This window comes from Pyrus communis, chromosome 1 (genome assembly GCF_963583255.1).
Source record: "Pyrus communis chromosome 1, drPyrComm1.1, whole genome shotgun sequence".
NCBI classification, from domain to species: Eukaryota; Viridiplantae; Streptophyta; class Magnoliopsida; order Rosales; family Rosaceae; genus Pyrus; species Pyrus communis.
In genome coordinates this window covers 5,947,273-5,972,375 of record NC_084803.1, presented here as the reverse complement: position 1 = coordinate 5,972,375, position 25,103 = coordinate 5,947,273, and the positions used below count along the sequence as shown (strand labels likewise).

The 25,103-nt window shown below is 36.9% G+C and overlaps 4 protein-coding genes and 1 non-coding gene across 5 annotated transcripts; 3 read left to right on the top strand and 2 right to left on the bottom strand.

Moving 5' to 3' along the window:
* The first annotated feature begins 5,829 nt into the window (after positions 1-5,829).
* On the top strand, positions 5,830-9,890 carry LOC137744819 (indole-3-pyruvate monooxygenase YUCCA6-like). The gene is made up of 4 exons (XM_068484627.1): positions 5,830-7,057; positions 7,851-8,099; positions 8,519-8,641; positions 8,843-9,890. The coding sequence occupies exons 1-4, from the start codon at positions 6,290-6,292 to the stop codon at positions 9,080-9,082; spliced, it is 1,380 nt and encodes a 459-aa protein (XP_068340728.1). The 5' UTR covers positions 5,830-6,289; the 3' UTR covers positions 9,083-9,890.
* A 4,197-nt stretch (positions 9,891-14,087) lies between these two features.
* Positions 14,088-14,160, bottom strand: TRNAF-GAA (transfer RNA phenylalanine (anticodon GAA)). Its single transcript has one exon. It is a non-coding gene; the product is annotated as a tRNA-Phe (tRNA).
* A 158-nt stretch (positions 14,161-14,318) lies between these two features.
* Positions 14,319-15,109, top strand: LOC137747354 (large ribosomal subunit protein eL37x-like). Its single transcript, XM_068487454.1, has 3 exons — positions 14,319-14,405; positions 14,506-14,641; positions 14,741-15,109. The coding sequence occupies exons 1-3, from the start codon at positions 14,403-14,405 to the stop codon at positions 14,890-14,892; spliced, it is 291 nt and encodes a 96-aa protein (XP_068343555.1). The 5' UTR covers positions 14,319-14,402; the 3' UTR covers positions 14,893-15,109.
* A 441-nt stretch (positions 15,110-15,550) lies between these two features.
* Positions 15,551-17,894, bottom strand: LOC137747343 (GTP-binding protein At2g22870-like). Its single transcript, XM_068487442.1, has 4 exons — positions 17,205-17,894; positions 16,851-16,920; positions 16,401-16,563; positions 15,551-16,082 (listed from the first exon to the last, which is right to left on the bottom strand). The coding sequence occupies exons 1-4, from the start codon at positions 17,722-17,724 to the stop codon at positions 15,864-15,866; spliced, it is 972 nt and encodes a 323-aa protein (XP_068343543.1). The 5' UTR covers positions 17,725-17,894; the 3' UTR covers positions 15,551-15,863.
* A 997-nt stretch (positions 17,895-18,891) lies between these two features.
* LOC137739073 (beta-adaptin-like protein A) lies at positions 18,892-24,659 on the top strand. The gene is made up of 11 exons (XM_068478559.1): positions 18,892-19,062; positions 19,488-20,004; positions 20,405-20,529; positions 20,779-20,977; positions 21,346-21,574; positions 21,738-21,904; positions 22,123-22,332; positions 22,814-22,924; positions 23,057-23,233; positions 23,480-23,929; positions 24,036-24,659. The coding sequence occupies exons 1-11, from the start codon at positions 19,010-19,012 to the stop codon at positions 24,324-24,326; spliced, it is 2,529 nt and encodes an 842-aa protein (XP_068334660.1). The 5' UTR covers positions 18,892-19,009; the 3' UTR covers positions 24,327-24,659.
* Positions 24,660-25,103: the final 444 nt, after the last annotated feature.

Below are 25,103 nucleotides of genomic sequence, written 5' to 3'. Positions count from 1 at the left end.
TTTTTGAATCCAATGGCTATCTGACGCCAGTTACCGTTGGATTCAAAATTTTTTGGTTTTTTGGGCCCTTTTTTTTTTTTTTTTTTTTTTTAATTCTTAACAATTCTATTTTTTTCCTATAAATACCTAAACCATTCATTCACCATTCCTAACAAATTTTTCACCATTTCAATTCTCATATTTTCTTACCTCTTTCAAAAATCTTTCCTTCAATGTTGATTATGGATATTAAATTTAAGTTGTTGTAGTTTTTAAATTTAAGTTAATGTTGTTTTTAAATTTAATTTGTAGTTTTTAAATTTAATTTGTCGTTTTTAAATTTAAGTTGTAGCTTTTAAATATAAGTTGTTGTTTTTAAATTTAAGTTGTTGTAGTTTTTAAATTTAAATAATAAATTATGTTTGGCCTTTTGGCACTCGGTTGGAAATGGTTTTTTATGACAGAGCTAAAATGCGCCCTATGGCCCTTTGGCTCTCGGTTGGAGATGGAGGCAAATATGGTCATGTATTGTTTATTAAAATATTAATATCTTGGAGGGCCAGAGGGCTAAAACGAGCCATTTAGCCAGCCTTCGGTTGGAGATGGCCTAAGGATCCCTACGTTATCACAGTCACAAACCCCCTGATGTTGTTATACAACTTGACAAACTTTTGAACCTCATCTATTTTCATATCACAATATTTCATTGTCAGGATTTAGGGTGATTTGTAGGCTAAATAGCCAAAATGGTCCCTGAGATATGCATAACACATCACTTTGGTCACTGAGATTGAAAATCAATAGAAATGGTCCCTGTGATTGTCCACCTTACATCATTTTGGTTATTCCGTTAAAAACTCCTTGGGCAATTTTCAAAGCTTCGTAACTCAATCATTTCTTAACCAAATTCGACCTATAATATATCAAAATGAAGATAGGAAAGTGTAGAACAAGATTATACCTATTTAAAATCCCAATGGTTGCCGGACATGGCCGGCAAATAAACTCAAAGTTGACTGGTCCACGGAAAAAACTGGAAAACTCGCCGGAAACTGGGTAAACTTTAAACGTTCATAACTTCTTCAATACTCAATGAAATCAAGTGATTCAAAAACAAAAATCATACTTCTCGACGAGAAAAAGAGAATGGTACCTCTTTTGATGGATAAATCGCAGTGTTTGTGTCGGAAAAAGGCTCAAAAATGGCTAACTCGAAAATGGTTAGCCACTTTCGAGCTGTTTTTCGGCCAAACTACGGTGAATTAGCCATCATAAAAGATACCATTCTATTTTTGCCATCGAGAAGTATGTTTTTTGCTTTTGAATCACTCAATTTCGTTGAGTATTAAAGAAGTTATGAACGTTTAAAGTTTACCTAGTTTCCGGTAAGTTTTCCAGTTTTTCCACGGACCAGTCAACTTTGAGGCTATTTTCCGGCCATATCCTGCAATTATTGGGCTTCCAAATAGGTATAATCTTGTTTTACACTTTCCTATCTTCATTTTGATATATTATGGGTCGAATTTGGTTAAGAAACAATTAAGTTATGAAGTTTTGAAAATTGCTCAAAGAGTTTTTAATAGAAAGACCAAAATGATGGATGGTGGACAATCTCAGGGACCAAAGTGATGTGTTATGCATATCTCAAGGATCATTTTGGCTATTTAGCCTTTTCGCTATCGGAAGATGGGCCTGGTGCTTTTGCATAAAAAAAATTTGGATGTTCAGTAGTTGCAAAAATATTCTTGCTTTCGTTGAGGCCATGCATATAGCTTGGGTTAGAGATTAGAAACATTTAGGGCGTGTTTGTTTGGCTACCTTAAGTTTCACTAGACTGGACTATTTGGGTAGGATTATTATTCTGTGTTTGGTGCAAGCCGGGATTGAGTTTAATGGGATTAAGCCAAACTCGTGCCGACTAAACTCTTCGTTAGCTGGGCTTAGCGAGAGCCCCCGGAAATGAGGGGATTGCTAGTCCCGTTTCCCCGCTTCCCTTGCTTCGCCTCGCCTCAAGCTTGAGAACTTTCCCTCCCACTGTCTCTCTCTCTCTACCTCCCTCTCGTTTGTCCAAAAGATCTCCAAGTCTGCAAGAATTTCCAGGTCTGCAAGAATCCCCAAGTCTGCACCTGGGTTTGACAGAAACGATTCAAACGAATCTAAAAAGTCCAAGTCTGCAAGACCTGATTTGCAAGTATTTTCCCTTTTTCTGGGTTTTCGAATTGATTTTTCTGGGTTTTTAAATCGATTTTTCTGGGATTGGATTTTTCTAGGTTTTCAATTCATTTTTTATGGGATTCGGTTTTCCTTTCGAGTGGAATCCCTAATTAGGTTTCTGAATTTTGAACAGGATAAACGGTTCTGGGTTGGGCACTCTGCATTTTGTCTCAAAGGATTACAACTACGGAGGATTTCAAGGTATTTGATGGAAGGTTGAGAAGGAATTTGTTGTTGTTATTGAAGAGCTATTCGGCTACAAATCTTCAAGTAACTACATGAGCAGAAAATAAATAGGGGACTTATGAAGAAGATGAACTCTTATATATCAGGAAAATGATTCTGTGAATTGGGTTGGATTTGTGAGTTGTTTGTGAAATACCAAATTAAAGGATTTGATTTTTCTGGTGGTCTTCGATTCCAGATTTTGTAGTCTTCAGTCATGTTCGTGACATTTCTTTTTGTCCTTATAATCGTTTTTGTCGTTGCGGGTCTTGGCATAGTCCCGCCGCTTGTTTATTTTTCATTTACTTTCATTTATTATCAATAAATTTGGTGGAGGGGAGGGAGGGAGGGGGAGACAGACGAGGGGTTTATGGGTGTAATGGTTCTCACCTCTTCGAAGAAGGGTAGGTGTCCACACTAGACTATTGTCGAAAAGTTAATTTCGTCTAGTCTTTCTCTATTTGAAAGAAAAAAAAAATATTCGTTGTTAAAAATATATTATTTTGGAAGAGTGTGAGACCAATTAAAAACAACTGAATACGTCAATTTTTTTTGAAGACTTTTAGTGGGACAGAAAATTGATCACACTGCGGTGATTTGAGGGCCAATAATCTACTTCCATTGAACCAATTCATATCATCTAATGAGTGTCGAAATGATTTCTTTTGATGAGAAATTCATAAGAATCATAACAACCCACATATAGCATCTCCAGAGGTGGCCCTCGAATTCGTACGTACGTCCAATTCATGATAATATTATGGTCCTTGTTTCCACAACGCTTTTAATTTTGTTGATATTTTCCAATGATTAGGTATGCTTGCAGATGCTAGCTACAATTTTTGGGTTCTTGTCGTTGCATTTTACTTAAATCATTGGTTTCCTCGGGTTTTGCATTAGATTATTAATCTTTTTATCAGTGTGACAACAATCACAAAACAAAAATAGAGTTGAACATAAGGAAAATAGTAGGGGAGGCATAGTATTGGGTGCTGTGTTGAGAGTGTTGACCTTTAGGCTCAACGATTTCTTTTCTTTGGTTCATCAAATATAGTGGTCTAGTATAAGGATGATTTTTCTGTCACATATATACATATATGTCGGTTTTTTTAGAACAATGGTGATTTCATTTTTATCAACGATTCGAACAATTTACCTTTTAGGTCTTCTTTACGGATCATGTTTATAAAAAATTATCCAAATTCGAAATCATAAGACCGTTAACTACATGACAATCATTTTTAGTGTTTCTATGCAAAACTATACTTGTCCATTTTCGTCACTACAAACAAATGTATTAATGATTTGAATTTGTCTATTTTTTGCAAGAATGATCTATGAATGATGAATTGAAATATAGACGATTTGAATAATTAGAAAGAAAATTACGGATTGGGGCCTATAAAATGGGCCAGCGTCAAAATATGTGTCATAAAATGAGTTCCCCTGATTTTGATACTGTATATATAAAGTTATTTTAATGTCTAAGTAGTTCTAAAAGTGAAGTGGAACAGTTAGCAAACGATTACTTAAAATTGAGATTTGGGTTTAATCTGGTTGGGACTCGGTGGGAACACATAGTGTCTTATTACACTATCGCAATCTTTTAACGCCCCCGCATCGACAAAATTTTGTCGTTGCCGTTGGGTTTCATAATATAAACCCGTGTACTTTCTCCTACGGATATATTGTTCTTCTCCCTTCCATTGTTCCATTCATTTAAGTCTAGTCAATTGTGTAAGTACAAAATTCCATTATCAAATTCCAAACTGAAAATATTTTAATTTTGAATTATCGGTTGTACTCTCTAGGCAATGCTTTCATAAACTTTAACTCCAAGAACAGAGACATATCTATTTTTTTAAGAGATTGCAATTTGCAAGTCAAACGCAAAATTGTCAGTATTGTGTAGTCTATATTCCTTACTTATGTAGTTTTGTACACATTTTTTATTATAATTTTGCATTAGCAAAAGCAACTAACTAAATTCTATTAAACCATTTTCCAAATCCAGTACCTTGACACATAAGCACCACTCTCGTTGTTGTTATCAGTGTTTAAAATATCGGTATTGGTAGAAGTATCGATATACAAATTTGTAAAAATATTAATGGATATATCGATATCGATAGCGGTTGCCTTCGATAGAAATTATGAAAATTTAAAATGAAACGTTAGGGAATGTCATATGGCAATTTGTCGATATTTAACCGATGTGTTAGAAATATTGACGAAATGTGTCGGTTTTAGTTGAAATTAAGAGTTTCTCTAATATATGGTGAAATTTAGACTTTACTCATGTCTTTCTTTGATTTTTTCGATATTTTTAGAAAAATATCGACCGTTTCAAAAAAAATTCAAACATTTGTTGTCACTACCATCATGTTGTTGTTTACAACATTAATTTTATGGACGAACAGTAAAAATCAATTACCTGGACAATTATATATCTATGATTGATTAGCAGTAGGAGCAGCAGCCAAGTTCTGTTTTTCATGGACACCAATCCTTTGAAAATCAAATGCCAAGCCCACCGCACTTTCACAATTAAATAAAACTCTAATTTATATATACATATATGTATGTAGTGTGTGTGTATATATATATATATATATATATATATATATATATAAACGAGTCATCCATTCTATAGAATTCTAATTCGGCATGCTTTGTAATTTTCAACTAAAACAACATCTAGCTAACTCCATAATTCAAATGCACTATAATAGAAATTCAAAATATTTCTTTTTCTTCAGCCCAAGAATTTATTAATTTTCACACTTTTGATTTTTAATTACTTTCAAAAACATGTTTTTGCTTATAGTACATCTACTTTAAATTTCCATGATTACAAATCAACCACAGCTCTTAAAGTATCCCCATGAAATGTGAATGGTATCTTGGATGCAATTCATACTCCACCGCCCCGAGGCCCAAACCAAGTTGGTCCGATCCACAATTTCCAATGCCAATAATTCACATCCCTTAATCATCTAGATTAGTGGCTGAAAGAAAATCCATCTAGATTAGTGACTACTTATCCTAATATGGATCATTATTTTAGGATTATGTAAAAGAATTTGTGCCCTTTAAGGACATCCATTCACACCTCTAATTTCAGATAAACTAAAAGATGTATTTGTTACATGTTCAAACAATAATCAACTTCATTGTTAATATTTCGATTCGAATTGTGACTGTTTTATAAGAAAATATTTTTATATTTTTTTTAAAGTATGCTTAATGGTTTTATTAATATTCATATCATGTCCCCCCTTGCGTTATATCTCTTCACCGCTTAGCCTTCCTCACATAAATTCCTGTATGAGAACAATAGGGAATATAAATACACATTTCACCATCAATCTATCCACCCTTCTCTCTCTCTCTCTCTCTCCCTCCCTCCTTGTTTTGGATGCTGATTTAGTCCCGTAGTTTGCTCATTCCTCCGCTTAAACCCTCCCATTGAACAACACACAGAAAATTAGGATTAGGAAAAAAAAAACGAATTACTTATTCTCACAAATAGATAAGACCCTCTTAATCCGCTCCATAAATCAAGGAATCGCCCTCACAAGCCTAATCTTTCCCTGATAAGAGAGAAAGAGAAAACGCCTTGATCACCACTAACTCTGTATAACCAACCATCAGCTTAATCCCCTCTTAAAACAGTTAAACTTAGACTGATTAAGAGACTCACACAGTTCCAAAACCTACACCTCCTCTCCCAATGTTTTCCTCTCACTTATTTTTTTCCTCTCAAACCAAGCTCCTTCCTTCACTAACAATTCCTCTGCTAGCTTCTTCAATTTTTAATTCACTATTTCTGTTCTTGAATTAAATTAATTTGTTACATATCGTCGCTTAGATGTCCATGGACTACTACAACACAAGAGAATTACAAGGCAAGCAATCCCATGATCCTTATTATTTCATTGACAAAATGAGCAACAAGTCTTCCTTGTCTTCGTCCTCGTCCTCGTCAGCATCATCGCCACCACCATCACCGTCGTCTAGACTCGTAGTGTGTGTTCCGGGGCCGGTCATCGTAGGTGCAGGGCCATCAGGGCTTGCAACCGCCGCATGTCTCAAGTTAAAAGGTGTACCGAGTGTGATCCTGGAGAGATCCAATTGCATAGCCTCCTTATGGCAGCTCAAGACCTACGACCGCCTTCGCCTTCACTTGCCGAAGCAATTTTGTGAGCTACCCTTCATGCCTTTCCCCAATGATTTCCCAACTTACCCTACAAAGCAACAATTCATTCAATACCTTGAAGATTATGCTACCAAGTATGACATTAGGCCACAGTTCAATGAGACCGTGGCCAGTGCCCAGTTTGATCCCACGCTCGGGTTTTGGCGTGTGCGGACAACGGGAGTGAAAGGTGGTGATGAGATGGAGTATGTGTGCCGGTGGTTGATTGCCGCCACGGGTGAGAATGCAGAGGCGGTGGTGCCGAAGCTTGAGGGAATGACAGAATTTAAAGGGCCTATAAGGCACACAAGTTTGTACAAGAGTGGTGAAGAGTTTAGAGAGAATAAAGTTTTGGTTGTTGGTTGTGGAAATTCAGGCATGGAGGTGTGCTTGGATCTATGTAATCATAATGCTAGGCCTTCTCTTGTGGTCAGAGATACAGTAAGAACTCTCTCTCTCTCTCTCTCTCTCTCTCTCTCTCTCTCTCTCTCTCTCTAAACAAATGCCATTAAAGTGCTATAAGATTTTTGGTGCCCTTGAGTTTTTGATTTTGTATTTAACAAGTTTTAATTTGTGTTTCTTCGGTTTTTTACTCACTTTTTCACCACTCAATTGTTTGTCCTAATTTCTTTTCTTAAAGAATAAAACTATGAATGATTTTTTTAACACAAATTATGTATTTATATATAATGGAAACACCAGTTTTGAGAAAATTGTACTCTGTGCTATATTTTCTATTTTAGAGCCATTAACTGGTTTTTGTTTTGTCCAAAAAAATAAAATAAAAGCCCCCAAACAATCTCAAACTACTTATCATTTCAAGTTCCAATGGTTTGTTCAAAGTTGAGTAAACATGAATATAAAACCCTATTTTTAGCAAAACAAAATTTCCTTTCATCTTTTACTTTATTGGAACACCAAAGCATGCGTAGCATTGGTCAGAAGCTTCATATGTCTCTCTTGCTTCCAAACCTTTTTTTTCTCAGAATAAAGAAATAGTTGTGCCCTTAATATTATTTCGTCCTTGGCATATGAAGCAATTAACTAGCTAGAGTTAGCTAGGCAAAGTCCTAGCAAACAACATGGAATGGGACTCACACATCACCTCCATGTTAATTGTTTGATTGCTTTTTTTTCCTTTTTTTTTTTTTTTTTTTTTTTTTTGTGCCTTTTGAGCTTTTTTGAGTGTAATTTTAATTTTATCTTTTTGTGTTTTTATATTTGAATTAATCAGGTACATGTCTTACCAAGAGAGATGCTTGGAAAATCAACGTTTGGGCTGTCCATGTGGTTGCTCAAGTGGCTGCCCATGCGACTTGTGGATCGGTTCTTGCTGGTTGCGTCTCGGCTGCTTCTCGGCAATACCTCTCGACTCGGATTAGACCGACCGAAATTGGGTCCCTTGGAGCTCAAGAACTTGTCTGGAAAGACCCCTGTCTTAGACGTTGGTACACTAGCAAAGATCAAAAGTGGAGACGTTGAGGTACCAAGCTTTTTCATCAAGTCATTTCTCAATCTCACTTTAATCTTCTCTTTTTCTTTTAATTTACTATTTGCCAGCCATTGCTTTTAATTATTTACACAGTATTTTTTCCAATGATGGTACATCTAGATATGCTTTATGATGTAATAGCAGTCCCACGAACAATTAAATTTAGTTTTTCTCTTATCAGACAGTTTAACATATTATGGTGATTTGACGTTACATAGAACCATTTTAAACGTGTTTAATAATAAATATTTTCCCCGTAACTGGAACAAAATATGTATGGAGCTCTTAGAATCTTGTTTACTATCAAAATGTTATATGTCTAGCTTCTTTTGCTTTTATTATACATATAAATGTCGACACATAGTTCACTTTCCTTATTTTCTGACTTGTTATATTATATGATATTGTAGGTATGTCCAGCCATCAAGAGGTTAAAACCTCACGCTATAGAATTCATTGATGGACGAACGGAGAAATTTGATGCCATTGTCTTAGCAACAGGTTACAGAAGCAATGTGCCCATTTGGCTAAAGGTACCAACTCAATTCCTACTTTAATATTGATTATATTGATTCTTGCATGAATGTGTCATGCACATATAAATTGGACAATATATATGTACAAAGCGTTTGTCTAACAAACGGAAGTCTATAAAGAAAATTTTACCCTAATTATTATGTATAGGGAATAAAAGTTTAGCATATACCCTAATATTTATATATATGTTATTGCAGGAGAGTGATATGTTTTCAAAGGAAGATGGGTTGCCTAGAATGCCATTTCCAAATGGTTGGAAAGGTGAATGTGGGTTATATGCAGTGGGGTTTACCAAACGTGGACTACTTGGTGCCTCAATGGATGCCAAAAGAATTGCTGAAGATATTGAACGGTGTTGGAAAGCTGAGGCAAAGCATTGTACTCCCTTTAAAGCCTCACTTTTCCCACTATCATCATCATCATCACCATCATTATGATGATTTTGATTTGATGAGCTAATAACAATGAGAAGGCAGCTGAGAGAGAGAGAGAGAGAGAGAGAGAGAGAGAGAGAGATTTGGGTTGGCCAGGAAAATTTTTACCAAAGGATCGCCTCTTGGACGATTTTTTATGGTTGGCACCATGTGCAAAAAAAGAAAGTAGTGATTGCTGCACACTCCCTCTTAATTTCCGTCTGTGGTTATATTTGCTTTGTTCAGTTCAATGGCTAAAAAAGAAAGGGGCGTGCATGAAGTGAAAATGGTGGGCAGAAATCATTTCCCAAAAGTAAAGTGTGTGCTCTTCCAGTTGAGAAAAAGAAAAATGAAAACCCCTAAGAAAAAGAAAAGGTTGAAAGGGAGAGAATTAGGTCTACGATCCCCTTTACTTTTGAAATTGACAAGAAGCTAGCTGCAGGGGATTGGGAAAGAGGAACTTTGAGAGAGAAAGAAGCATTGTGTGTGGTATCGGTTTTGCAGGGTGGACCTCATCAACTTCTAGCATGTACACTTGTACATTATTATTGATCTCTAATTAGGTATGACTTTTTTTATAGAGGCAGAGAGATCAGTGGGAGAGATTAAAGGGTAGGATTTGGTATTATTTTTCATCAAGTGTATGCAAATGATTGTGGTTTTTTGCCTCTATTTCCAATGGGGTTGGGATGAGAGACAATTGAGAGATTAGTATTGACATTGACGTAGCTAGGGTTGTGTGTGCGGTTATTCTTTCTCTCTATCTAGCTAGGGTTTTTGTATTTCTTCTTTCTGGATTTTTTTTGAGGGGTGTAGTGTCTTCAGACAACTTCAATAGAAAAATTGACTTGATCTACTGAGAATAATGAAAATCATATGAACTGACTTCAAACTTTTTACCCTTCTATTTTCATTTTCCAACTTGACATGGATAAAGATTATACACCAAACCCTTTGCAGATTTTTATTACTGCTGGCATGCAAATTTCGCTGTCAAAATGATTTCACTCCCAAGTAGAAGATTGGACCACCACTTTTTCAATCCAGGATACATAAAATATGATCATCAGTACAGAAAGTGATCGAGAACCCACGTTTTAATCATAGCACTTGGATCAAATATTTACATGAAATCATGAAATATTTGCTTCATCAAATATAGTGTGTGTGTGTGTGTATATAGTGCTAACAATTATTAGTCAACGTGATTAAAATATTTTGATCATGTTTTTCCTAAAGGAGCACTATATATAGCTAGCTAGCTAATCCTCACTTACTAAGCTTTATACTATTATGAGAGTAATTAAAATTTGCTTTATACTAGTAGGCATGCATATGTCATTTTCTCACATTTGAAAGACAAACAAAGAACAACTATCAATCACTCCACATCTTCTCAAATGATCAAAAGCGAACCAAAATCTCATCATACTCCGCATTTAGTGGCTTCTTCTGTTTCGAGGGAATGTGACATTTATAGATAAGATTGTTTTAAGTCGGATTGGTTGTTTAATATTTTAGCCTTTATGTAAATGTTTCCATTCAGATTTAATGAAATTTTCTATCATTTAAAAAAAAATTAGAGAAAAAAAGGGGAGGTGTTAGTTATACTATGATTGATGAATACAAACAGTAATTAAGCATTACAAACTCAGGTCACTACAATCCCGGTGAACTTGGGTAAAATTAGAATCGACCAACATAACTGTTAGAGTTGAAGAGTCTAAATCATATCCCAAAATATGTGGCCATAGTCATCATATAACGGAGAATATGCTAAAATCAATCGTCCTTGTATATGAATAACACATGTCAATAACAGACAATCGTTAATAAATCTGATCCAAAAAACTCGAGATCCCAATAACCAAACTGTTAATAAGCCCTTGACTAAATTCTCTCATGACTGTAACTGAATTCTTTCATCATTATCTAGAAAGATATATTTGATCTATTTTGACTCATGTCAAGGAATCCCAACTAAATTGTCAACATATTTGATCTGTTTTATCCATCCAACTAATTACAGTTACTTAAAGTTACCTATAAAACTTAACTCAAATTGCAGGATGGAGTGGTTCACAATCCAAATTAATGTCCATGTCTGTCAACAAAGAGCACGTGAGAAAAAGTCACGATTGTGGTTAGAGTAATACTAGATAAATTAAATTTGCAAATTAAATAATGTGTTACAAATAAAAAATAAACACGTTAATCAACAGTAAGTAATAATTTAACCATCAACTTCCATATCATTTAGTTTACAAAATATTGTCAACAAATTTAGTATCTCTAGCATTACCTGGTTAGTTATTGTTTATAATGTTCACTTGGTCTAGTAGCTTGTACCCATTTTGTTAAACAAAGTTGTGAATTTTTTTTATTTTTTAATTTTTTTAATACGTGAATTTCAACCATGCCAACACATTCTTGGGGATTAGCTTAAATACTTGTGTGTGTGTGTGTATATATATATATTTATTTCATACAATAATCATCTGACCTTAAGATGTAATTCATGTGAATATATGTATTTTACACAATCATCATCAGACAGTCAAGATGGTTATTGTATTAAATGCATATAAGTATTGTAGCCAATAAATTTTTAATTTGGATCTCATTCATAAACTTCAAGGGTAAATATGGTTTTAGATTATCTGTTAACATAAAATAATCGTGTGCTAGTTTCACATATTGCTACTAAACAATACAAAAGTTATGCCTACATGTATAGCCTTACAAATTATCTACCTTGAAAAAGCCAAACTCAAATTCATGGGGTTTTTTTTTGTTCCTGTTTGCATGTTTTATTGCGTTGCAATTTGCTTGGGAATAACCTATGGTGGTACGATGTTATGGGAGAATGCATGAGTTGAGTTTGACAATTCATGATGATTACAAGATCAATAGGCATGGAAGGATTTGTTCCGACCGAATTGCCTTGATGAAGCAACCACAAATCGAATCTTAATTATATATGCTCTGCTTCACAACAAGGACACTTCATTCTCCACATCTCATTTATGTCTATGATGATCCTTTAGCTCAGGCCACAAACTATGCCCATGTCCACCAACCTAATAAAATGAGCTAGCTTCTTTTGTATCTCAATGCTATATATGATTAATCCATGGATTACAAATAAAACAAAAATAAATCTAGTGCTAATTTATATGAGTTCAGACACAACAACTGCTGTATGAATATTTCAATTAGGGTTAAGAACACTCCCAAATTATCAAAATTTCTTTTATTAATCTTTGGCTAAAATAGACACATTGCAATATGCAATATATACTCATTGAAAACGTAATGATTTATTATAAAACAAGTCCAAATAGATGACACGTACGAATCAAGTTACCCTGTATGAAATTATGAATAATACGTTAATAACACAAGGTTTTTTTTTTTTTTTTTCCCTATATTCCTCACTAAACTTTTTTAACTAATTATTGGTCACTCACTCAATCTTTCAGCTTACTTTCACTTCGTCAACTAGCTATTGGTATAATTGTCGTCTTTAGTTTAAGAAGTGAATAGTGTAACATGACTAGTGTTATTAACTTATTATTCTTTGTAAGATTAGTAAAGCGTTCTTCTTTATTCCTCACTTCTCAATGGTAGAAGAAGTCCCAAGTTTAAATCCCCCTAACCTTTATTGATACAAAAAAAAACGTTTCTTTCTTCTTTGTAAGAATACATCGTTCTGCTTATTTAATTGTAATGAAATTTGAATTACTGAATACGAAAGATGGAACATAAATAACCTTATAAGAGATAAAAAGAAACAAAGAAAGAAGACTATGACATTATGGGTACGATTAGAAATTTGGTAAAGAACGAAATAAGGCAATTAGGTTTTAAGAACCATCTTAAAAAGCTAATTACGTACTTAGGCAAATCAACAACACAAATTAAAGCATCTTTAAGCAAATGCACTTGGCTTTAAAACACAAAGTGGTCCTTTGTAAGTTATGTATATCATCCACAAGCTCAATGATAGGGCAATTTAGGACGTACGAAATACACATATATGATTCAATTCACATGGCCACCACTAAGGACCATCAATTAGTGGGCTTAAAAATGCCTTAATTTCTTGTGGTCCAAGAAATTGATTATCCCTAACGGTTTGATTTGTACTGATATGCATGGGATGGACCATTTCCAACCCTAAATTTATAAATGGACTGGCATGCACAAAGTCGGTAGCATGATCAGATGACAGTAAGTCATTAGTCAACGGAAATGTTCACCAATCAGACATTCCCAAATCGACGATATTGGGGCTCACTCTAATCATGATTAGTAGTATTATTCCTCTGGGAATGTCTGTCACCAAAAATAGTAAAAAAATAAACCCAGACAAGAGAAAGATTGCGCCAGTTCAACAAATTCGATAATTTACTTTGAAAAAACGAATTTGAATTGTTGATGTTTCGATGTCTTGGTGTGTCCCACTTACTGCCCTATCAACATTGTTCATGTTTGTTCTTAGTGGAAACATTATGAAAATTAATATATATCTTCCACGTATAATGTATGTGTTTGATACGATATATATACACACCACATCATTGTAGTTATATATAGTTGTGAGATTAAGAAGTTTAATTATCATTACGATGCTTGTTGCCATATATAGTCAGATATGGACAAAAACTTTAGAACGGAGCGGATTGAGTCATTTGTGTACATACTTACAAGTGGCACTTAATCTTCGTTTGTTATTGAGTTCAAAGCATGTAGGCATGGACAAGGACTTCAGAACGGAGCAAATTGAATCACTTATGTACATGCTTAAAAGTAACACTTAATATCTTTTTTGTTATTGAGTTCAAATCATGTAGAATTTTTATTTTTTGTAGAAAACATAGACAACATTTTTTCACAAGGGACCACTTTTGAGTTGTTAAGCTCAGTCCATACTGTGGTTATAAAAGTTTTATTTTCTTTTCAAATGAACCAAAAAATAAATTTGTAGAAAATTATATGTATTAGATTGAACAACGAAAAATAAATTTGCGGTGAAGGTGGATCGAACACCTGACCTTCAGATCTTCAGTCTGACGCTCTCCCAACTGAGCTATCCCCGCGTATGCTAAGTTCTTACAATTTTGTATACTTAACATAAACAGTCGACAGACTAACAGGCTCATTTGAATGGCAAGCCTATGATTATTATTGGGCCTCCATTTCCAGTCCATTTGAGGCCCAACATCGAAATGAAACCCTAATCTAGTCGATGACGACAACTATATAAGTCACTGAATCTTCATCCGCGAGAAATTTCCCTCAACTCCTCTGAAATCTAAGGTTTCTCTCTGCACCCAACGAAATGGTACTCTCTCTCGATCTCTCATTCTCTGGTTTTCTAGCTTCGATAGCAATTTAACTTAGATATATGATTCAAATGGTTTGAATTTGGGAATATGAATTAGGGCAAAGGAACAGGAAGTTTTGGAAAGAGGAGGAACAAGACGCACACACTCTGTGTGCGGTGCGGCCGCCGCAGTTTTCACCTTCAGAAGAGCCGCTGCTCCGCCTGCGCCTACCCTGCTGCCCGCCTCAGGAAATGTAACGACTTCTCTTTTCCTTGTACTGTTGTTTTTTTTTTTTTCCTGAATAAATTATGTAATTTTGGGATTTTGATGAACTGTGTGGGTTTGGTTTCAGACAACTGGAGTGAGAAGGCGCTGCGCCGAAAGACGACGGGAACCGGGCGGATGAGGTACCTGAGGAATGTGCCGAGGAGGTTCAAGAGCGGCTTCCTGGAAGGTACTCAGGCTGCTCCGAGGAGAAAGGGTGCTGCTGCTGCTTCCTCATAAGTTTTCAAAGCCCACTGAACTCAAACTCTGTTTTGTTTTCGATTTGGTTTTTGTTTTGTTTGTCTTGATAGTTTTGAATTTTCACTTGAACAAGTTTTGGATCATTGTTTAACGGATGTTAGTTGCTTATTGTGTTATTAGAGGAGTTGGTTATGGTTTAGACTCTCTCCACTTGCAGCTGCATTTTGATATAAATGAAAATTACTCTCAATTACAAATTATGTTTGTCCTTTATTTTGCTTGTCGGGTTGATCAGCGAGTTTTCTAGCATGTCTTTAGCTTCATCGTATCTTCTTAGGATCGAAGTTGCTTCTATTTTGATGATGAATCGGAATTACTAGACTGCACTCATAACTTGGATGGTAATGTGCTTGTAGGTTAGCGATTATGACCACTTTGCATCTGAAGTTAGGTTCATGCTTTCACCCTAGGGCTTGGCTTGAAACTCATACACCTGATGTCTTGAGTTCGAACTCATGCACCCTAGCTCTTGAGTTCCAAGTCTTGCACCCGAGGTTTTGGGTTCCAACCCCTGCACCTGAGGTTTTGGGTTCAAGCTCTTGCACCCAAGGTCTTGGGTTCAAACTCGGACCAAAAAAGAAAATTTACAATCCTAAACAACTTGGCACAGGAAGAACAAAAGAGCACAAAGTTGAAATGTAAAGATTATGATTCCCTGAACCTTAAATAAAGATTTAAACAGATTTACACTAGATTAAAACAGTAACACGAAGGACAAAATTGAGCTATTAGCTTTTTGCCACATTAAGCTCATTGGCTCTCCTTTTCCTCAATGTATTGCTGCCAAGTTTAACATCATATTCAGATGCAGATTACAGAGCCCTTGGGGATAAAATACTTAGTGTGACGTTGGGAATTCATCTCAGCTTCTTGTACTTGGATGTATCTTGAATAATTTAGACAGCATACCTACTTGAGATTGGGAAGACGTGATCAGGTTTTTGGTTTTCCTAGTGCTTCAGCCAGTAGTTCCGCAGCTGAGCCATATGCAGTAACATCTCATCACGACCCTGATTGGTCAGGCTGCTCGTCATAATCCACGGCGGCACTCTCTCGAAGAAGCCGCTTATTAACTCCTGAAAATCCTGCACATTCTCTTCAGCTTTCTTCCCTCCATGCCTCTTCTTTTTCCGCTTGTCACATTTGGTGAATATCAAAGTCATAGGAATCTGAATGGGCACATAGTTAGTTACCCCTGCGCATCATTCACTTTCAAAACTGGTATTCGTTACAAAGGGAAGCATGTTCAAGAAAGTTTCCATTTTGTTTTCCGCTAATTATGTTTAGAACACAAACTCGAAAGTAAGCAACCGTGGGTGGTTCATCATTCAGAGGAGAAAATAAACAAGTGTAACCGCTAATAAAGTGTGTGTCAAAACCTCTAGTACCCATAAATTCCCCCGGAAAGCTAACATTATTCGATTTGAGACATTATTGTCACCATATCTGCCAATACTCTTGGCATAAATGCAACGAAAGGGTACTACCTGATTCTGGCCCAGCCAACTAGCGTATTCCAGATCAATTTTTTTGGCAGGAATGCTGGCATCAATGAGAAGGAAAACCGAAACTAATGTCGACCTATTCAGGAAGTAGTCTTTAGTAAACTTCACCCAATCGGTTCTAAGTTCCTGTGGTGCAGCAGCGTACCTGTCAGGTTACACAACGCACAGAGGTAATATAAGACTATCATTTTAAAACTTGCATAACGAGGGAGAAATCAGCAGTCTCTTGTTCATATTTAGCAGGACTCGGAATCCTAGCATAATGTAAACTCTAAAGAAACTAAAGCCAATAAGCAATGCGCTCCCTCTAAGCTCTCGGAAACTTGAACTTTTCATCACGGCAACCATTCAAAATTTCAGATTTGTATCTTCACACCTTCTATATGAACAAAAAAACCGTAGAAATCAAATATACATATCTTTCAACCATACCCGTAGCCGGGTAAATCCACCAGGAACCAGCTATCATTGATCCGAAAATGATTGATACATTGTGTTTTCCCTGCAGGAAAAAAAATGAACGAGTTCGAATTAAGATGCCAGAATGCATGGTCAGTCTACAGACCAAAATGCCACAATGTCATTCATCAGGGTGCCTCAAACTCTACATGCTAAAACAAAGCTACAAATTATCCTTTAAAATGTTGAATTTATGGAAAAACCTTCATCAAACCACCAAATCAATACTAACTTTTGTTGAGTTTCTTCCCCAATAGCCAATAAGCAAGTCTGACAATACCAAGCAATGAAAGTTGGCTGATGGAATTTACAGTACCAATTACTGACCAGGTTTCTTGGACGTCAAAGCGAGCCGCTTCCGCCGCACAAGCGAGTTGAGCAGCGAGGACTTGCCGACATTGGACCGACCCACGAGAGCAAACTCCGGGAGACCATCAGAGGGGCAATCCTCAGTCCTCACACTGCTCTTCACGAACTCGGCCTGGTCCACCTGAGCGTTCCTGGCGTACTTGCTGAGCAGAATATTGGACCCTTTCAAGATTCGGGTGCTCAGAGCACCGGTGTTGGTATACGAGACCTCAGTTTCCGGTGGCACGAAGAGCTTCTCGAGCGGAATTTCGATGTGGGTTTCGAATTCCTTGGGGGTTTCCATTTGGGGTTCCGGGATTTGGGAAATGGGTATGGGTTCGGAGGCTGAGAGGGTGGATTTGGGGGCGGAGAAGAGGGCGGAGGTGAGGACTGGGGGGAGAGTTGTGGCGGTGGCGAAGGTTGGGGTTTTGGGTTTTGCGAAGAGGGAGAAATGGGTGTAGAGAGATATATGGGTTCTTGGAAGGTGAAGCAGAACCATATATGTAGATTTTTTGTATATTGATTTTTTGTCTATGATTTGGGAGCAGCTGCCGAGCTCTGCTGTGTTCTGGTGGGGTTTTTTGGTGGTGGGAAGCGATGAGGGAAAAATCTTCGGGGCGTGGGGGACTGACGAGAAATGGTGCGTTTTAGGTGATTTCTGGGTTTTCCGGGCCAATGCCCATTGAAACTAATTATTTTGTACTTTTGTTGATTGCTTTCTGGACCTCGAGCGGTCGAGCCCATTGTTATTGTGGAGCACCAAAGAGGGGAGAATTTAGAGCAAATCCACCTCTAAAAAATATGCTGACATTCAGTCTATTTAATCTACTTAATAAATAGTGATAGATTTCATAAACAGTAAATTGGCCAAATGCTTTTTCATCTCTACAAAATGCGCTGGCACCCAGCCTATTTAAAATATTATCAATTTTTTATAAATAATAAATAATAAATTTAGTTTTAATTTCAGATAGGATTTTTAATCAATCTTGTCACGTCACGTGTCATTATCCAAAAGTACTATTATCCGAAAATATTGAAATGTGGTGTAAGGTGGAAGATGATGGTTGGTATTTATAGGAAAAATAATATTTGTTTTAAGTTTTCTTGTATTTTTATTAATTTTTATTAAGTAAATTAATGTGTGTCGTTGGATTTGCAAAAGATTTAAATCTAACAGCCCAGAACACACCACATCATTTAGCTGTTAGGTTCGAATTTCAAATTTTTTGACCGTTGGATTTCCAATGGTCCAGAAAACTAGCCGTTGGAAATCCAACGGCCCATAACGAGCCACGTGGCCACTCAAGGATCCAAATTGGTGCGCTGAAACGGCGGGCCCAACTGCCTGTTGTTTGTCGGGAACGCGCCCCTACGTGCGCATGTTTCCCACGCACCTGATGCAAAAAAAATATAAATATGCTATGATGTCACGCTAACGTAAGTATGACGTCACATAGACCAGCTGATTGCTCAGCACATTTTGGCCCGGACTACGGCCTGGCTGGGGCTGAAGGCCAGCCTATTAGGCTGGGGTGGAGTGTTTTCGGGGAGTAGACGGTCCATTTTTCACACTTTGAGCCGGTCTACCCCTTTGGGGTGGACTTGCTCTTACAGACAAGAGACAACCAACCCGGTCCAGCCACGTCAACATCATCGACTAGTTTCTCTCTCCAAAATGGAAGGCTTGGATGCTTCTCTTTAAAGTTTTTCAACTTGGTTTCTGAGATTCAGTGGCCAATTTTTCACCTCGGTTAGATCTCCGAGTTCACTTCCGATTGATCATGGCTCCTCCGGGGCAGTCTCAGCGATCTTCCTCGCCGTCTCAGCCTGCCGGGTAAGTTCAGATTCTCCCTCTCTCTCTTAGTTCCCGAGAAAATTTTGTGATAGACAATTGGCAAACAATATAAGAAATTTCGATTAGTTTTGGGTGCAATTCGAACCATGCATGCTGTTCCGATTCAGAGATCACTCCATCTCGTTTCCTGCATGCATTGATTTTCCGCATGTGAATTATCAGTCTTTTTAGTAATTCAGTTAATGAGGAAAGAGTTTTCTAATCGGATAAGAAACGGAGCCCAGGTGAATTTAAATTCAAGTTCTTGTTGTTCGACATAAGTTGGCAGATTTAATTTGAACTTAGATGGCAGATCTTACCCCAATTGTTTCAGCATTTGCTCAGAATCATTTGTATCACGGTTTACTCTCTCATTAACAATTCAATTACTTTGAATCGGTACTCAAAACTTACTTTCCGAGCAGAAAAGGCGAAGTTGCCGATGTGAAAACGCAGCTCCGGAATCTTGCCGGCAGCCGAGCTCCGGGAGTTGATGATTCAAAGCGAGAGCTTTTCAAGAAGGTTATCTCTTACATGACAATTGGCATTGATGTCTCGTCTGTTTTTGGGGAGATGGTGATGTGCTCAGCCACATCGGATATAGTTTTGAAGAAAATGTGTTACCTTTATGTCGGGAATTATGCAAAGGTCAATCCGGACCTTGCACTTTTGACGATAAATTTTCTTCAAAGAGATTGCAAGGATGAGGACCCAATGATCCGAGGGCTTGCATTGAGGAGCTTGTGTTCGCTACGAGTGACAAACCTTGTAGAGTATTTGGTGGGGCCTTTAGGTGCAGGGTTGAAGGACAATAATAGTTATGTGAGGATGATAGCAGTTATGGGGGTTCTGAAGTTGTATCATATATCGGCCTCAACTTGTGTTGATGCAGATTTTCCAACAACGCTTAAGCATTTGTTGCTTAATGACCGAGAAACTCAGGTAAGGCAATTTCAGTTATCTCACAATGCCTTGCTTAAGGATGCTTTGACAATTTTAACTATTGATTTTGAAACTATTATGCTGAGGCGTCCCTTTTACCAGTTATACTCTTTGCTTGGTCAACTATAAAGTAACTTGACACCAGTCTCCTTGTTTTCTGCTTTTTATATATTAAGATTTGCTGATTTTGATATTTTCTTAAAAATGTATTTTCGCTCTTTATTGTTAAAAGGATAAATCATCGGCTGAAGAACAAAGTTCAATGCTATAGATATGATAGTCAAATAATCACTTATCTGATTTATACTTTTCCACCATGTTATATTGAACTTTACAGATGATTCAGGAAGTTTCGACCATTTTTTTTAGTTAGGAGATTCTCATATTCTTATATTGTCAGGTGGTTGCAAATTGTTTGTCTGCCCTACAAGAGATTTGGAGCTTAGGAGGCAGCGCATCTGAAGAAGTATCCAGGGAGAGAGAAATTTTGCTTAGCAAGCCAGTCATATACTATCTTTTGAACCGGTAGTTTATCTCTCTCCCTCTCTTTCCTCTTTTCCATATGGGTTCTGCATCATGTTGGTATAGTGAATATAATATATCCAATGATGAATCGTCCACATAGCACATAAGTAGAGAGCCAAGTAATATGACAACTTTCTCACCTGGGAACAATTTTTAATTGTTCAAAATGATTCAATATCAGCAATTCCATTTAATTTAACTAATGACGAAAAAACAGCAGTTGAGTTTGGCACATGTTCTCTTTTGCAGGATTAGGGAATTTAGTGAATGGGCCCAATGTCTGGTACTTGAGTTGGTAGCTAAATATGTACCCGCAGATCCCAATGAGATATTTGATGTCATGAATCTGCTCGAGGATAGACTTCAGCATGCAAATGGTGCTGTTGTCTTAGCAACCACTAAAGTATTTCTTCAGTTGACTCTGTCGATGACTGATGTACATCAGCAGGTAAACATAAAGAAATTCAATTCCATTTAAACCTATATTTTTGCAACTCAAAAATTAGGAAGAAATATAGCTGTTTTAATGTTACAAAAGGTAACCTCTTGTAGTTGCATAATCGTATAGGGGCTACTATATATATAGCAGTATAGAAGAACTGTTGGCTGCTAGTCATCCCTTTTATATTAATTGGTTGGAAAATACTCCATATAGTATACAGAGTGATCTAGTTTGGAAAAGAAATAACATTTTAGGATCTGATGGTTGTGACTTTTATGCCGATGTTCCATGTTGCACCATTGTGTGCTATTCTTGCTATTTTATGCGAATAACTTCTCTAGTTAAAGCTTATTTTGCCTCTTTTTATTTGTTAGGTATATGAACGCATTAAAGCTCCTCTCCTGACCTTAGTGAGTTCAGGAAGTCCAGAGCAATCTTATGCAGTTCTAAGTCATCTGCATCTTTTGGTGATGCGTGCACCTTTCATATTTTCTTCAGACTATAAACACTTTTATTGCCAGTACAATGAGCCATCTTATGTTAAAAGGTTGAAGCTTGAGATGTTGACTGCAGTGGCAAATGAGAGTAACACTTATGAAATTGGTAAGAAAACACCACCTGAAATTCATTACAGATTCTTGAGCAATAATGTGCATGTGTGTGTATTATTGTGTTCTTTAAGGTGACCTTTTCTTTGGTCAGTGGTCGTGGGTGCTGTTTTTCTTGTCAGCAGTATGACTGATGCATGAGCTTGATTCCATTTCAGTGACGGAATTATGTGAATATGCTGCAAATGTTGATATTCCCATTGCAAGAGAGTCAATCCGTGCAGTTGGGAAAATAGCTCTACAACAGTATGATGTGAATGCAATTGTGGATCGACTTCTTCAATTTCTGGAGATGGAAAAGGACTATGTAACTGCTGAGGCTCTGGTAAATAATCATGTTTGATTCTGTTAGATACTTATAATGGTAACTCTAAGCATACCAGCTTACTGTGGTTCCTTCCTGCGAATGATATGTTAAATGGCTATAGGTCAGTTAAAAACAAATGAGGGTAAACAGAAAATAAAAGCAAAATAACGATCATGTTACTTTTATATACTCGATAGCTAGCCAGGTTGACTCAAGTTTGGAGTTTTTTTATGCAGGTTCTTGTAAAAGATCTGCTGAGGAAATATCCACAATGGAGTCAGGATTGTATTGCGGTTGTTGGGAACATTAGCAGCAAAAATGTTCAAGAACCCAAGGCCAAGGCAGCTCTTATATGGATGCTGGGGGAGTATTCTCAGGAAATGCATGATGCACCTTATATTTTAGAGGGTTTGATTGAAAATTGGGAAGATGAGCATTCCGCTGAGGTAAGTTATTAAGTTGCATTTTCTGTTCTATCTTAATGAGCCCTGGTTTATTTGTCAATGTTTTCACATCATGTAGTAAACAGAAAGATATGAAATTATTATTTCTTTTAGGTGAAGTGTATATTACTTAGTTTTGATGAGGATCCATTTTCTGGTTGGCCTCTTGAAATAACTTGGAGAATGTAGTTTTTTATTTGTGAAAAGAATAAAGTACTGTGTTGCGGACTTGCAGTCTCAATTTGATCGGCCAATGTGATTTCAATTTTAGTGCTTGGAAATTAATGACAAACCAGGGGTCTAGTATTTGTGTGTGTACTTAGTGTGGGGATTGTGTAGGGTCTTTGTGGTCATTATATTCTAGCATTTTACAGCTACAGATATACTTTTGAACCTCTAATGGTACAAATTCATGAATTAAAACTACGGTTGTGTTATTAATTACTTATATACTATTGAGTGATGGGACGATTCCATTACACAGGTTCGCTTACATCTACTAACAGCAGTAATGAAGTGTTTTTTTAAGAGGCCACCTGAGACTCAGAAATCCCTGGGAGCTGCACTGGCTGCAGGTCTTGCTGATTTTCATCAGGTGCATGTTGTTGTGTTTAATGTTGTTATATATGATTACCTTTAAAATGTTCTATGCGTGCATTAATTTCTGTTGGTGAGAATTTTGTCATATTTTCATTGGAATGTTCAGTAAACTTTCAGTTGGTTGCAGGATGTTCATGATAGAGCCTTATTCTACTACAGGCTTTTGCAATATAAAATAAGTGTAGCAGAACAAGTGGTGAACCCTCCAAAGCAAGCTGTTTCTGTCTTTGCTGATACCCAGAGCAGTGAAATCAAAGATCGGATTTTCGACGAATTTAACAGTTTATCCGTGGTATATCAGAAGGTAATAATAATTCTCCTCCCTTGTAAATGATTTCAGATTAAAAGAAAACAACACTCCCAATCCCCTTCCTGGGTGTCTGGGTAGACAAACACAAGGCACACACAATGGATATGTGAATATAAGTGTAAACCATACATTACTTGTCTTAATCGATTGCGGTATTTTCGCTTGTTTACAATATACTGAGAGCTTTGTTGAAGGGAGGCCTGACAATTGACAAAGACTGATATTTTGAAATGCTTGCAGCCTTCGTACATGTTTACTTATAAGGAACACAGAGGCCCATTTGAGTTTTCAGATGAAATTGGAAATGTATCTATTGGGACAGAATCTGCGGATACTGTTGATCCAAACAGAGTCGAAGCAAATGATAAGGATCTGCTTTTAAGTACCTCAGAGAAGGAGGAAACAAGAGGTCTCAATAACAGTTCTTCTGCATATAGTGCTCCTTCATATGATGCTTCATCTGTGTCTGTTCCCACTTCTCAACTGTCGGGGTTGGTAATTTCAAACCCTAGTGTGTCGGGAAATGCTCCGCAGTCTAGCTTTGCAATTGATGATCTGCTTGGCTTGGGACTAGCTGTTGCACCTGCGCCTGCACCTTCACCTCCTCCGTTGAAGCTTAATCCGAAAGCTGTTTTGGATCCAACCTCTTTCCAGCAGAAGTGGCGCCAATTGCCAATATCTTTATCACAGGTATACCTTGAAATATATATTTTTCTGCATAATGTTTATACTGTTTATATTTTGGTCGGTTTTTTTATGTATATCTTTCTTACAAATTGCTTCTAATTTCAAGCAGGAGTATTCTATGAACCCTCAAGGAGTTGCAGCATTGACAACGCCTCAAGCACTCCTACGGCATATGCAAGGCCAAGCCATCCACTGCATTGCATCCGGCGGCCAATCCCCCAACTTCAAGTTTTTCTTCTTCGCACAGAAGGCAGAAGATTCTTCAACATTTTTGGTAGAGTGTGTAGTCAACACATCATCCGCCAAAGCTCAAATAAAGATTAAAGCCGATGACCAAAGTGCAACTCGGCCCTTTTCATCCGTGTTCCAGTCTGCCCTGTCCAAATTCGGCATGCCATGATCATTTAAGTTGGACATCAGCAGAAAATAGAGCAAGTCCCTTCGATTAGTTTCCTCCGGAGACGACGGGAAGGCTGCGAAAGCGTGATTTTGTAGCTGTAGATCAATCTCCATGAGATTCCATAGGAGTTGAGTTAGTTTTTCTTTTCATAATGTTTTTTTTTTTTTTTTTGTAAAACCGGAACTGATTGTTTCTGTCGTGTACCAACTCCACCCCACAGAAAAAAATTTCTGGTGAAGTTTTGAGTGTACCAAGACGTGTAAAATTCGTGTATGTGATACATTTTTTATTTTTTTACAAACAGTACTATTTACACTAAGGGAAAGCCCGGGAGAGGGTGACCTAAGTTTTACAAGGGGTTAGTAATAACCTAAAATCTCTCATTTACACTTGAGTACCAATAATGTATGTGATGCATTTTTGAATTGCAAAATTATTTCGGTCTGCAGTGCAACCCCTTCGGAGGATCCTGTTGGTTGGCTTTTGTACGCCTTACAGGTTTGATCGGCCGTTTGCCTAGTACACATGTTAGACGGTCCACCTTGCATTTTTACTAGTTTATTAAGGAAACTAACGAAAAGTTCAAAAAATCTTTAGTTTTAATAAAAAAAATGACAAATAAAGGTATAGTGAATAGTACCAAAGAGAGGTAAAAATGTGATTTTTCGTTAAAAATAAACAATACCGAGAATGTTACATTAAAATTTCTAATTTATTGAGGTAAAATACGTCAATGAAAATAGTCATCGGACCTAAAACGACGAGGTCCTCATTTAT

Bases quoted from the DNA above. Each gene is read 5' to 3' on its own strand.
- LOC137747343 (XM_068487442.1), bottom strand. From the start codon at position 17,724: ATGGTTCTGCTTCACCTTCCAAGAACCCATATATCTCTCTACACCCAT. The intron at 16,921-17,204 runs GTCAGTAATTGG...TTTTTCCTGCAG, and splicing joins TTTGACGTCCAAGAAACCTG to GGAAAACACAATGTATCAAT. The intron at 16,083-16,400 runs GTAGTACCCTTT...GTGCCCATTCAG, and splicing joins GTTGGCTGGGCCAGAATCAG to ATTCCTATGACTTTGATATT.
- LOC137744819 (XM_068484627.1), top strand. From the start codon at position 6,290: ATGTCCATGGACTACTACAACACAAGAGAATTACAAGGCAAGCAATCC. The intron at 8,100-8,518 runs GTACCAAGCTTT...ATGATATTGTAG, and splicing joins TCAAAAGTGGAGACGTTGAG to GTATGTCCAGCCATCAAGAG. The intron at 8,642-8,842 runs GTACCAACTCAA...ATGTTATTGCAG, and splicing joins ATGTGCCCATTTGGCTAAAG to GAGAGTGATATGTTTTCAAA.
- LOC137747354 (XM_068487454.1), top strand. The intron at 14,642-14,740 runs GTAACGACTTCT...GTTTGGTTTCAG, and splicing joins TGCTGCCCGCCTCAGGAAAT to ACAACTGGAGTGAGAAGGCG.
- LOC137739073 (XM_068478559.1), top strand. From the start codon at position 19,010: ATGGCTCCTCCGGGGCAGTCTCAGCGATCTTCCTCGCCGTCTCAGCCT. The intron at 20,530-20,778 runs GTAGTTTATCTC...TCTCTTTTGCAG, and splicing joins ATATACTATCTTTTGAACCG to GATTAGGGAATTTAGTGAAT. The intron at 22,333-22,813 runs GTAAGTTATTAA...TCCATTACACAG, and splicing joins AAGATGAGCATTCCGCTGAG to GTTCGCTTACATCTACTAAC.